Consider the following 14,225-nt stretch of genomic DNA (forward strand, 5'->3'; position numbering starts at 1 on the left):
TGTGTGTGTGTGTGTGTGTGTGCATGCATGCGCGCGTGTGTGTGTGTGTGTGTATCTTATATGGCACAAATTTTACTCATCCAAATTATTAAATTACTTTGGTAATATCAAGGCTTGTATAAAGCCACACATTTCATGCAGAATATGTTTCTCCTAATATACATCCTCAGCCAAGCACACATCCATATCTATCTATCCATCTATCAGCTGGGATTTGAGGATGACGAATGGTCATGGAGAGAAAAGGGTCAGGATGAATCAGTGCATCATAATAATAGTAACACACTCACTCTCACTGACACTGAGAAGAAATGGTATTATTAAGAGGGGTCACTGAATAAGGAAAACTTACGGGGGAGAGAGGTGGGGGGTACTACACAAAGTAAACCCAACAAAGGGACCGGTTATTGTAATAGACAACTATACTGTCAAAATGGCCTTCTACTCTCTTCTCTCTCTGAGCATCTTATTAATACACTGTTTGTGCCACATCCAAACGTTTGCTTGCTTTTTTTCTTTTATCCTGCGTTTCTTTTAATTGACTATACACACACACACACGTGTGCGCACAAGTGGCAGATACTGGTGTCACGCAAATGACACCCATGCCAGTGGTGCATAAAAGTAGTTGGTGTTAGGAAGGGCAACCAGCCGTAGAAACTATGCCAAATCAGACTGGAGTCTGGTGCAAACTTACAGCCTGCCAGCCCTGGTCAAACTGTCCAACCCATGCCAGCATGGACAATAGACATTAAAAGATGATCATGATATATATTACATATATATAATATATATACACGCACACACACTCACATAAATATTATATATATAATACGCACGCAAACATATTTTAATCAACGTTTTCAGTATTATAGATACATTTCAGCCAATCTTATCAATCAGTTTTACACTGGTATTAAATAACCAGATATTAGATAACAGCACAGTTAACCATGTGTTCTTCAGAGATGGCAGGTGTGTGTGTGTGTATGCATGTCTGTATGTAGGTATGCATATCTGTATGTCTGAAAGTATGTATGTATATATGTGTATGTGTGTGTGTATATATGTGTATATGTGTGTGTGTGTGTGTGTGTATATAATCATACCAGTAGATAGATATATTTAGAACCAAAGAATGAATGAACTAAAACTTACATCTTCATAGATGCTGGGAGTATATTTCGGAGGAATACCAACAACAGGAGTTGGAGAAGCTCTGCCTTTGTCCCCGTAAGCTGGGGGAACGGCATTCATAACTTTACCAGTGTTGTAATTACACTCTAGGGTATAGCTGCAAAAAAACCCAAAAAAACTCTGTACTAAAATCAAAACAATAAACAAAAGAAAATACAGACTGGAAGAACAACAGAATGGCAGAACTTTACACATGGAATAGGACTTGAAAAGGATCTGAAAGGAATGGAGATGGTAATCCTAAAAAAACTCGCTCAAGCCAGGGAGCATCCTTAGCACCAGAATGGAGATCTTCGGGCCATGTTTGCACTTACGGAAATTCCTGCTAGTAGTTTGGAATCCGCAAGATAGCGGCACAGCCAGAAGACAATAGACAATGGCAAAGAAAGATAATCCCCTTGTTTACATTCATAATGGGACCTTTCCCCTCTTCATATTTTGAAGAGGTCTTAGGCCATAAGGGTTTGGGGTCTGATGATATGCCATAAAAGTAAGCCCTTTATGGACGGGAAACCCAGGATAATCCCATAAACCAGCCTTCCCCAGTAAAAAAAAAAAAAAATATATATATATATATATATATATATACACACACAGTTATGTGTTACTGTCTATAGCTATTTGACTCCCTCTGTAGCTATCTGTATGCACCTGTAATTAGTTGGTTTGCAGTGTAATTGCACCTGTATATGTCATGTGATAGTATATGGGTGCATCATGTCATAAAGTATGGTAGTTAGATGTGACATTTCACATGTGGTGGTACCTGGTTTGTCATGCTATGTGTAATAATAATAGCTAGGTGTATATGTATCACATGTGGTGGTAGTTAAGGGGGTCATGTCACATGTAGTGGTAGCAAAGTGTGTCATGTCACATGGGAAATAGTTGGAGGAGTTATATCACATGGAGGTACCTGGATGCATGATGTCAGGTGTGTTGTCATGCCACATGTGATAGTACCTGGATGTGACATGTCACATGGTGGTTGGGTGGATCATATCATATGTGATAATATCTGAGTGTACCATGCCACATGTTGTGATAGCTAGGTATGTCATGTCAAATACAGAAGGTAAACAGGTGACACCGATAAGGTCAGTAAAGATGAAGAAAGGTTTCTTGTACCTGTGAATGATACCTGTACACTTATGAATAGCTACACGTCCACTTCCTTCTTTCGAGAGTCCATCACGTTTGTCTCTGATGTACATGTTGCGTTGAGAAAAATTGCAGGCATCAAATTCAAAATGTGCTGAATTCAGAGACACTAACTTTGGATAGAGCATATTTTGTATCTGAAATATATAAGTGTATATGTGTGGGTAGATATATATATACATATATAGATATAGTTGGAATTTACAAAAAAAACAAAAGACGAAGACGGGTGTGTAAACAACAAACAGGTGTATTAGTCTAACGCTTGGGAAGTAAGAAAGTCTTTTATGTTTCGAGCCTACGCTCTTCAACAGAAATAAACAGGGAGAGAAAATAAATAGGGTTTAGTACACATATATACTTAGAGAAAGAGAGATAAATAGAGAGAGGGAGAAACAACATGGAGAAACATGTATGAGAAACAACATGGAGAAACATGTATGAGAAACAACAGGGAGAAACAACATGTACAGGAAGTGGTGAGGAAAGGAAATACATGTAGTCTGTTGGTGATGATGATGAGGTGGAAGAGAAGAGAGAGGAAGCAGCTGATGATGTTGGCAGTTACAATGATGAGGAAGCAGATGAGAGAAATAATAATGATAAATGTAAAACATTTTTATGTGAACTAGAGAAATAAATGTCAATTAATTGTAATTTATACTGAAAATAAGTATGTTAACCACTCCTTGATGCTCACCTGTGAATCGTCAGCTTCCAAGAAGTTTCCATAGATGAAACAGCCTTTACGAGAGGCATGGCCATGTAAGTCAATATAGAAAGCAATGCCACTGTGTTGGGGCAGTATTTTTCGGAATGCACTGTTATTGAGATGAGCAGAAGAAGGAACGTTATTTGGCGGCAATGTATGATATCTGTCATGGTCTTCATCAGAACCATCATTTCTTGAGTTTGTTCTTTCTCCGTCTGATTTACAATTGCATTCAACAGATTCTGAGTGAATCCTACATGCATCTGTCTGGGTTATTTCAGAGTTAGTTCCATTTGAAATTCTCAATGATTCTAAATGCATTGTTAATTCAGAATCAATGGCATTTGTCTGCTCTTCAGTTTTTGCTGAGTATTCTTTATTTAATGAACCATTCTTGATGCCTTTAGGGTCCGAAGAGTCTTCAGAATCAGATCTGCTGCCACTCGTTTGACTACACAAATTTATTGATTTTACAGCTTGGGAGTTGCAAGCATTTAACTTGTTCTGAGTCATCCTATCATAAGTGGAGAATGAATGAGGTCTCTTTGGCAAATCACCATCATATAAGTTCCGGCATTTATAACGAGACGCTAATAGGCATGCTTTGTAAGTGAGTTCTCGATGAGACAACCCTGATCTAGCTGCATGAAGTGATTGGGTGATTTGGCATAAACCAATGTTAGTAATTTCAGGGAACTTAATAATGGAATTGGTATCAATGGTTTTAGTAGTGCTTGTACTACTGGTGGTAGTAGTGGTAGAGGTGGTGTCAGTTTGTTTGGGTAATATATCTGTTGGAGGAAACTTGATGTCTTTGTACATGTCTTTCTTTAGCCGATAGTTGACGTGGTAATAAATTATGATGCTTTTGGCAGCATATATGGACGGATTGAGTTCAAAGCTAGGGTCCCCGTACACTCTGTTTAAGTTCACCCCACGTGTGTCTGTCCGGTAATGACCATTCATGACACCATCTGGATTTAATATTGGAATCAACTTGAAGACAAACTGCTTTCGTAGTTGAATTGACCGAGGATCATCAAGTCGAAGGATAAAATTTAAGAAACCATTAAATACAAAGCTGGAAGGAGTTTCACCTGGGTGGACACGACTCGTTACTACAAACACCTGGAGAAAAGAAAATTGATATAATTAATTGTTGTGAAATATAATAGAAAAAAACAAATGGTTATTAGATTAAATATTAATAAGAATAAACTGTTTTTAAGGGAAACAATGAAAGTGTTTTCTCTTGTCTTGGCACAAGGCCTTAAATTTCTAGTGATCAGAAGTGGTATACTGCGACATTTATACTTTACTTAATTGTATTAATTAGCAGTTAATGAAGTGAAACCAAGGAAACTAACAACAGAAACTCAGCTAAGCTGATATTCACATTTACTGTAAGCTACTGCACACACAAAGTCAGTTAATAAGGATTTGTAACATTTTGTCTCTTAGGCACAGGTAGAGCTGTGTGTTTAGAAGTTTGCTTCCAAACCCTGTGGTTTTGGATTTGGTTTTACTGTGTGGTACCTTGAGCAAGTGTTATCTTCTACTATAGACCCAGGTTGACCAAAGCCCTGTGAGTAGATTTGGTACATGTGTGTGGGGGGAGGGGTGCATATTTGGGTTACTAAGAGGAGAGAGTGCAGTGGTCATGACCTTTCTGGAAGGTCTCATGACTGCTGGGAGGGAGAGAAGAGGAAACCATCACTTACAGCTTACTATAAGAAGAAGCAATACACCAAGATACCAAGTTATCCACAGAGAGAAGACCAGCACTAAATACTAACAACATAGTAGACTCTGGTAAAGGTATACAAGGACAAAGAGGTGGTAACACTGATTGTGGTGGTGGTGGTGGTGGTGCTAGTGCTAATCTGGCCAATGGATTAAGTTTCCATTCATAAAAGCTGGTTTATCTGACAGATTTCCACCCAATCTACCCAGTTTTACTTACAAGCTTTAGGTTGATCCAAAAGCTATGGCAGAAGACAAATGTCCAAAGGGATGCACAGTGGGATTGAACCAGTGACCCTGCAATTACTAAGTGAACTTTTCTTGACCACATGGACCATGCCTATGCAAGAGTCATAAAATCATACCAGATTACAAGATATGCAATAGGTGTCACATTTTCCAGGAAAGTTACCTGGAGACTAGACTGCTGTCCTATTCACTTATTAATAACTACAGCCATGTTCCATACCATGGAGACATTTGATTTGATCAAAGTGTTTTATAAAAACACAAGATCAACAAGTGAGTGTATCAGATTCAGAATTTCACTTGTAAGTGGTACCTGAAATTTGTACAAGCTAAACAGTTTGACTGACTGACTGACTTGGCTGTCAGGAAAACACTGATGTATAGAAAATATTAAACGAAGCAAACCCAGGCATAATTAAACTGTCAGTAAAGGTGATGTTAATTAATTTTTCTGACAGCACCATCAGACATTTATGTTGTTTTATCTGGAATGATCTGAAAAGTTTAGTGGTCAGAATTATTATAAAACCAGGTAAATTTGTGTCATGACAAGAGGTAAATTCTTTGCAAAACTATCAGCGCATCACAGAACTATCTTCTTCATTTATTTATATATTCTTATAACAAATATATATTACAAGTGTTAACCCTTTAATTACTGTTTCTGTTGAAATATATTTTGTTCATTTCAATTAATTGAGTAAATGATGAATAATTTAGTAAAACTATTATTTATAATTTCTTTCTAACTCAGGTTTTGTTGGAGCTCCTGGTGTCTTGCATGCATAGCAGGCTTGCTACCCGCAGCCTACGGTACCATGCCATTTGTTCTTTTCAGCTCTCTAATACTTTCCTGATTATTCTGGCCATGCCAAGGAGGCAAAGCTTTTGCAACAGTTCTACTGGGGACTCGATTCCAATTTCCTTTATATTCCTCTTGATGCCTTCTGATACTGTCCCCCAAGGACCCAACAATAATTGGCTCTATCTTCACCTTCTTCATTTTCCATAGCCAGGCTATTTCATACTTAAGAGCACTGTATTTATCTATCTTTTCGCCTTCCTTCTTGAGTAATAGTTAGATTTCTCCCACATGCAATAGCAGCTGCTCAACAGAACTCCACAAATTAGCAATGCTTGGACACTGCACAAATGTGTGCAGTGTGTGCAGATTGCCTGCAAACATCTCAAGCAATCCCATCTGGCAGCCCTTCCATGCCAACAACAATAACAATAACAACAACAATAATAAATGCTTACTCTTTTCTCTTTAAATTTCTTGCACCTTGGCTGGTTTTTAATGGGGAAAAGTTTTGGATCAAAGTGAGGTTCCTCCTCATCGATGATGTTATGGAATGATGAAACGGTTATTAGACTGACCTCCAACTTCTCCAGGGAGTAACACAGCAGCTCTCGGTAGAAGTAAACGGTATCTTCTGCACTGATACAAGAAACAAAGAACAAAGATAAATCTCTATCCAAATTCTTATAAATATACATCACAATACCAACAAGAACATGATAGAAAACTATCATGACAAAGATAGCGACCATCTTGAATTTTTAGCTGAGCTCCACAGGTAAGTAAAGGTAAAGTCAGCTGGAACTATCAAAAAAAATATCTGCCCAAGGTGCTTTGGAGTGGGATTGAACTGAATATCATATGGTTGGGAAGTGAGCTTATTAGCTACACAGCTATGCCTGCACCTAATTAGAGTGTTTTAAATATCGAGACATAATTTGTACCAAAAAAAAAAAAAAAGATTAAAAAGCAACATAATGAAATAACTTACATGTTTTCAACAGAAGATATATTTTTACAGTAACTAAATCTCTCTTCCAACTCATTGATGTTGTTCTGACATTCAATGTAGGAATGTGGGTAAGCAAAAGCAAAGTATGTTGTAGCACCTTTGATTTCCGTGAACCGATGAAAGAATGACAGAATAAATTGGCCATCAATAGTCTACAAAGAAGAAAAGACATTTATTTAGAAACTTATTAACTCCTTCTCCTCCACTTCCTCTTCCTCCACTTCCTCTTCCTCCCCATCGCCACCACTATTTCTGCCTCACCCTCACCACCACCACCACCACCATCATTACTGCTGCCACCATCATTGTTCTAATGTCCACTTTTCCATGCTTGCATGGAATTTGCTGAGAGAGATTCTTTTATAGCCTGATGTCCTTCTGTCGCGAACCCTCCCCCGTTTTCATGTAAGGCAACATTTCCATTTGGCCAGACACTGCTTGTATGGTGGTGACACTCGCTACTATGCAATGTCAAGACAAACATACACACACATCAACACACAAACATATATACACACGCATATCATCATCATCATCATCGTCATCGTTTAACGTCCGCTTTCCATGCTAGCATGGGTTGGACGATTTGACTGAGGACTGGTGAAACCGGATGGCAACACCAGGCTCCAGTCTGATTTGGCAGAGTTTCTACAGCTGGATGCCCTTCCTAACGCCAACCACTCAGAGAGTGTAGTGGGTGCTTTTACGTGCCACCGGCATGAACCCATGCCTGCATGGACAATGGACGTTAAATGATGATGATGATGATGATGCTGTGTGTGTGTGGGGGGGGTTGTTTGTGTGTGTGTGGGGAGGTTGTTTGTGTTCATGTTCTGAGTTCAAATTCCGCCAAGGTCAGTTTTGCCTTTCATCTTTTTTTTTTGGTGGTGGTGGTGGTAGTGGGCGGGGTCGATAAAATAAGTACTGATTGAACAATGAGCTCAATGTAATTAACTTAACCCCTCCCCAGAAATTGCTGGCCTTGCGCTAAAATCTGAGACAGACAGACAGACAGATAGATAGGGAGAGGAAAGATAGCAGGGTAAGTGTATGTGTGTGTGTCTAATATATTTATATATGTACATATATCTGCTTATAAATATATATGCGTGTACGTATCTATGTATGTATATAGAGAGAGAAAAGAAGAGAGGAGATGTACATATACATATGCGTATGTATGTATGTGTGTGTGTATACGCGTATGTATGTGTATAAGTCAGTGTGACAAATAGTAATTTATTTTTAGCCGTTTTTACCTACAGATAGATTAACACACTTCTGCAGAAGTAACAACAGTGCAGTTTAATTAATATTACTAATTATGTGCAGTTGCCATGGCAGTGACAGGATTAAAGTTACCTAGCCACACACACATATACACATATATACATACATGGTAACTAGACACACTTGAACCTCACAAGTCACTTGTCTAATCAGGGCACTTATTAACTGACAATATTTCGTGTCTGTTTAGTAAGGGGCTATGACCAGTGTGCATGAGAAATAAATGAATAGAAAGAATGAATCTGATTCTCCCCCTCTGAACCGAAACGTATACCACATTTCTAACAGAAGCAAACACTTTAACAAACTTATAAATGAATATCGTTGATCCCTTACATCAAAAGCTGGTTTCTCTTGAAGACGTTCCCATTTATTGCTGCCAGGAACTGTGTATATCACTGGACAGTATCCTTGGCTATAAAGTTTACCTTGACGGTTCATATTCATAATGTTGATTTTGATCAGTTGGCCAGGCAATCCCCCCTCTACACCAAAGTAGAACCAGGATCTACAAAGAAATAAATAAAATAATTATTTTCGTGGTGTGGAGCAAGATCATAGAATTACAGAACTTTATTTCTATAATTATAATTCAGGGGCTAAGATTTGTAGGGTCAAGATTCCCAAACATTTATAAACATTAATCCTTTTGCTATCATATTCCTGTCGAAGTGCATTGATTGCTTTTTGTTTCAATTAATTTGAAAAAAAACGAAGCATTTATTGTAATTACTTGGTTGTTATTAATCAGATGTTTGAAACATAAATTAGCAATTTTAATGGGCAAGTTTAATTTAGAATACTTAAAAACAAGAAATTCTATATCACAGAACAAGGAGACAGTTTCAAGATGATATGATATTAAAAGGGTTAATTCACAAGATTAATAATTAAACATTATGGAGATGTACTTGCATAGCAAGTGACCTGATCTGAGATCATGTGCTGAAACAAAAACAATTGCAGAATCGTTAGCACGCCAGGCGAAATGCTAAGCGGTATTTTATCTGTCTTTACATTCTGAGTTCAAATTCTGCCATCCTTTCAGGGTCAATAAATTAAGTACCAGTTGCATACTGGGGTCGATCTAATCGACTGGCCCCCTCCCCTAAAATTTCAGGCCTTGTGCCTATAGTAGAAAAGATAATTATTATTATTATTATTATTATTATTATTATTACCGTTATTATTATTATTATTATTATTATTGTTCAGTAGTTTTATTTTTATAACGTGCTTTCACTTCACTACCGAGCGCAGCTATGTGCGCCTTGGGTATGTGCTGTGGTGCTCTTATGTTTACTGTATTGAAAGTGTTTTGCGTACAATGTGTGCAGTACCCAGTAGTGCAATTTTCTGTATGTTATATATATTTGTAAGTCCTGGTGTTTTTGTTATGTATTTGTCTGAATATTTTTTTATTATACCTAAGGCACCTACTATGATAGGAATTGTTTCTGTTTTTAGACTCCACATTCGAGTTATCTCTATTTCCAGGTCTTATTATTATTATTATTATTATTATTACTGTTATTATTATTATTATTATATAATGGGCTGCATAAATAACTAACCTATTTCCATTTTCATATATGGTATTGGAACAGTCTGGTCTGGTCCAAACATTATATTCCAAATCAGGTTGGAGTTCCGCATTTCGGTTCACATTATTGGAAACTGGAGAAGAAAACAAAACAAAACAAACAAAAAGACAAAAAGAAACAAAGCCATTAACAACAATGAAGTGTAATTCATCAAATGCGGAGATGTAAAACATTGCTGTTGTCTGTGCATCTGAAAGAGTGTCGTTGCACGACACAGCAGCCAATTGTTCAATCGTAATAAATCTACTCCAAGGTTATGTGTCCATACAGAGCAGCAGATAACAGGGATTTGTAAATCAGATTATCTTACTAAGTGATAGTCCACCACAAATCCTATTACACACACACACACACACATACAGGTATGGCTGTGTGGATAACAAGTTCACTTCACAACCATGTGACTTTAGGTTCAGTCCCACTGTATATAGCACCTTGGGCAAGTGTCTTCTATTATAGTTCAGGGCTGACTAAATCCTTGAGTGAATTTGGTTGGTGGAAACTGAAAAGAAACCCTGTTGCATCATCATCATCATCATTTACCATCCATCTTGGATGGTTTAATAGGATCTGTTGAGTTGGAGGACTGCATCAAGCTCTAATGCCTGTTTTGGCATGGTTTCTACAGCTGGATACCCTAATTAATTCCAACTGTTTTGCAGAGGTGATGATTGGCAGTACAGAAAGGGGAAGAACAGCAGAAAAAGAGATAGGAGAAGGATGAGAGAAAAGGGGGCAGAGTGTATGTGGTTGGGGGAAGGGAGATCAGTGAAAAATGTGAACGAGGAGAAATGATATTTAGAATTGAGGATGGCTGTAAAAGCAAGTATGAAACGTGTGTGTATGTGTCCGTGTGTGTGTGTGTATTCCTTTTCTCCTTACCTGATGAACTGTCTTTGGTATCATCTTTATACACTCTCTCAACCTTAGCCAAGTTTCCAGAGTCAAAGTTTGATGTGAACAACAAACCACCGACACTGACTTCCATCACCAACAACAACTCTGGAGAGAGAGAGAGAGATAGAGATAGAGAGAGAGAGAGAGAGAGAGAAAGAGAGAGAGAGTCAGTAAATATGGCTTTTACTCATGGACATCTACAACATAAACAATAACATTGGTAATTAGAACAAATTACACAGGTGTCAATTTAAATACAGCAGACCATGGACTTCAGACTATGAGTATACAGTAGGCCAGGTACTATGTAGGAAAGTCAGTAATAATATATAGTAAGGCAGGTACTATATAGCAAAATCAGAGACAATTAATGGAAAATACTGAGAAAAAAATTTTATTGATTAAAATTGCACTTGGTTTCAAAGTGGGGAGGGAAAAACCCATGTAATGATTAACTTGGGTTAAGAAAGGTAGAGAGGCAACTCTGAAGGTTAAATTAGTTTTCCTTGATATGAGGCATGTATAAGTGATCACCCTAAATGGTATGTCTGTGAGTCTTATTAAGATACCTCTGTGAAGCAAAGCTATATCAGTACTTGGTGACAGAGATATAAAGATTTCTGAGAGAATAAATATTGATAGATATAGAGGCTTTAAAAATATTGGTTGAGGTGCGGTGGGAGTGGAAGTGCTAATGTTTTAATCAGTTGAAAGACTTCAACTCATTGCAATGGTATATTAGCATTTATTACCTCTGCCTTAGCAACGGTGGAGGTGTTGTTTTCAGTCGTGCTTCTTTGTTTGTCTGTGGACAAGATATCTCAAGAGTCACTGGATGGATTTGGATGAAACTTTCAGGATGTTTGGCCTTGAAACTGGCATGCACTGATTAGATTTTGGGTTCAATCTGGTACCAGACAAGGATTCTGGATTATTTTTCTTGTTTTTTTTTTACTTAATTTTTGAGAGCGGTCGGGTTCATTTTTAGTATTCTCGTTTGTGAGAGAAGTCAAATTAAATTCAGTCCATAAAAAAAAAACACTTCCTAATTTTAGTAGTGACCATCCCTACTGCATTGGTATACTCACATAGAGTTTAAATTTCCTTTTAGTATTTAAGCTTGAAGGGATGTCAGAAAGATTTGGCTTACATAGAAGTTCCTTAATGACACAGACACTCACATCCACCATGGAAAGGTTTGCTCTCTCTCTCTCTCTGTGGTGGGGATATGTCCCTAGCAACAACAAGAGATTGTCAATAAATTATATCAACCAGGTATTACAACTGTCACAGATGTTAACATGAACTATGACAAATTCTGTGAACACACAACCATACACATACAGGTACACATACATATGCAAACATAAATCTTTTTATCTTTTACTTGTTTCAAGTCATTGGGGCGTGGCCAGGCTGCAGCACTGCCTCGAAGGGCTTTCCTAATGGTAGCAATTTTCTGTCTTCTTCTTTACTGGATCATCAGGCAACATGCCCTGCTTGAGGGGAATACAAGACTACACGGTTGACCCCCCCAGTCCTTGTTCTTTTCATAAGTTTGGCTCTTATATTCTATTGCCCTCTTTTGCCAAACTGCTAAGTTACAAGCACGTAAACAAACCAACACCGGTTGTCATGTGGTGGTGAGGGACATACACAAGACACACACTATACCCTCCCCTACATCCTTCAAGCCCCACACTAATAACAATGCCCAACTCTTCCTTTTCAGAATGTCCCCTTCCTTTCACCACCCAAATTCCTCAATAAATTAAGTGGAATAATAATGACAATAATATCACAGGTCTTGAGAACTTGTCAAGAGCAAAGGGACAGACCCCCCCCCACCTTCTCAAAACAAACATCAACAAAATATTTAAAAAGATGGCTCAATAAAATAAAAGACAGGATGGTCACAGTTGGAACAGTTTTGAACAGGCCTGCCGACCCCAAAGTGAAACCACCACCACCACCGCCACCACCATCACTGCCACCACTGCCGCTGCCACCGCCACTGTCAAATAAGCAACTGTGACAAGATAACAGACACCACTCTGCCTCTGCTGCGGTACTTGACATCTAAGTCGTTGGTAAGAATGTGTGAAAAGGTTTCAGTGCTGAAACAATCAGTTGAACACACTGTTCGCTAATCACCAGGTAATACAACAGTGGAATGTTCTGGAAGCACCATAAAATAAATGACTCGGTTAAGGTGTGTGGGGAGGGTCTGCGCCATTTAAAGGCCACATTATTTATTTTATTGATCCATGTCGTTTCTAACCTGAAACTAAGTATTCCCATCTGACTTGGAAAATATAAATGCAAGCTTTTTGGTGCAAATGGTTTTGTTACACGGCGCCAGGTTTTACAATCCTGTAAATAATAATAATAATGGTATTTTTATATAAGCTTAAAGCTTATGGTGATCACCGTGCAATGACTAAGGAAAATTGTCTAATAATGAGGAATATAAGGCCTTGACAGAAAAAAGTAGGCTTTCCCATCCGCATGGGAAATATTTTAAAGTGATTTGTATGTATAGAAATGGGTAGGTTGCAAGAGTGTGGGTGAGAAGCAAGTGTAATACATGGTAAGAGTGAAAGATGTATGCAGGTGGAAGAGTGATAATTTGGTGGCCCAGGAGGGTGGTCAATGTAAAATGTGGGTGGAGAAGACAGAATTAAGAATGAAGGAAAGCGAGATGGCTCACAGTAGTGAAAAAAACATAAATGGCGCCAGGGAAATGCTGGTGAAATATGCAGTTCTGTTTAGATTTAATTACAACAGCAGAATACAGCAGTTAGAAAGAAGATAGTGGGTGGTGGGGATATCTTGAGGAGGAAATTGGGGGAGGAGCCCACATATGCATATATATATATATATATATATATATATATATATATATATATATATATATATACACATATGCACATTGTATTTTCAGAAACAGTTTTGCAAGGATGGGCAGGTTTTCTCAAATGCTGCATATTGCCAATCATTCCAGCCATCTCCTCCATGAGGTTCAAAGTTCTGATATCAGCCCTTAGCATTTCATCTAATGTTTTCCTACGTCTCCCACTTTCACAGCCTCTACATTAAGTGACCAACACTTCTTTTATACAATCGTCCTCATCCATATGCACCAAACATCCACACCATTACAGTTTTCTTGCTTGTACCATACATCTGATACCTTTTATACCTAGTTTTTTTCTCTGAACATATTTGTACTTTGGTGTTTGTGCATATGCTGCACATCCAACAGAGCATGCTACTTGCATTTCTTTCTCAAACTCCTAACTTTCAAGACACGTGTCTCACTGCAATGCAGCATCACAGATGCAACACAAACAACATACAATTTGCCATTCACTGTAAAGGAAAAGATCTTAATGACAGCAGTACAGCAGCTCCCTGAAACTGCTCTTAGCCTGGCTACTATATAGATATATATGTGTGTGTGTGTGTGTGTGTGTGTGTTTGTGTGTATGTACACACACACACACATGTATGTATATATATATATATATATATATATATATACACACACATGTATGT

General features: G+C 38.0%; 2 protein-coding genes across 2 annotated transcripts in view; both read right to left on the reverse strand.

Annotated features, from left to right (window-relative positions):
* Positions 1-14,225, reverse strand: part of LOC106876276 (cytosolic carboxypeptidase-like protein 5) — a 34,220-nt gene that overhangs the window by 11,563 nt on the left and 8,432 nt on the right. The window contains exons 2-9 of the mRNA XM_014924769.2: positions 10,653-10,772; positions 9,741-9,843; positions 8,503-8,674; positions 6,856-7,028; positions 6,323-6,503; positions 3,059-4,198; positions 2,326-2,495; positions 1,159-1,294 (exon numbers count right to left, since the gene is read on the reverse strand). Of these exons, the coding sequence (XP_014780255.1) occupies positions 1,159-1,294; positions 2,326-2,495; positions 3,059-4,198; positions 6,323-6,503; positions 6,856-7,028; positions 8,503-8,674; positions 9,741-9,843; positions 10,653-10,758 (2,181 nt within the window). The 5' untranslated portion in view covers positions 10,759-10,772. The remainder of the gene's footprint in view (positions 1-1,158; positions 1,295-2,325; positions 2,496-3,058; positions 4,199-6,322; positions 6,504-6,855; positions 7,029-8,502; positions 8,675-9,740; positions 9,844-10,652; positions 10,773-14,225) is intronic.
* The window catches only part of LOC128248843 (uncharacterized), a 53,308-nt gene continuing 49,937 nt past the window's right edge, over positions 10,855-14,225 (reverse strand). Inside the window, exons 27-28 of the mRNA XM_052970994.1 lie at positions 12,949-13,040; positions 10,855-10,864 (exon numbers count right to left, since the gene is read on the reverse strand). Coding sequence (XP_052826954.1) covers positions 10,855-10,864; positions 12,949-13,040 — 102 coding nt within the window. The remainder of the gene's footprint in view (positions 10,865-12,948; positions 13,041-14,225) is intronic.

Source organism: Octopus bimaculoides, chromosome 10 (assembly GCF_001194135.2).
Source record: "Octopus bimaculoides isolate UCB-OBI-ISO-001 chromosome 10, ASM119413v2, whole genome shotgun sequence".
Lineage (NCBI taxonomy): Eukaryota > Metazoa > Mollusca > Cephalopoda > Octopoda > Octopodidae > Octopus > Octopus bimaculoides.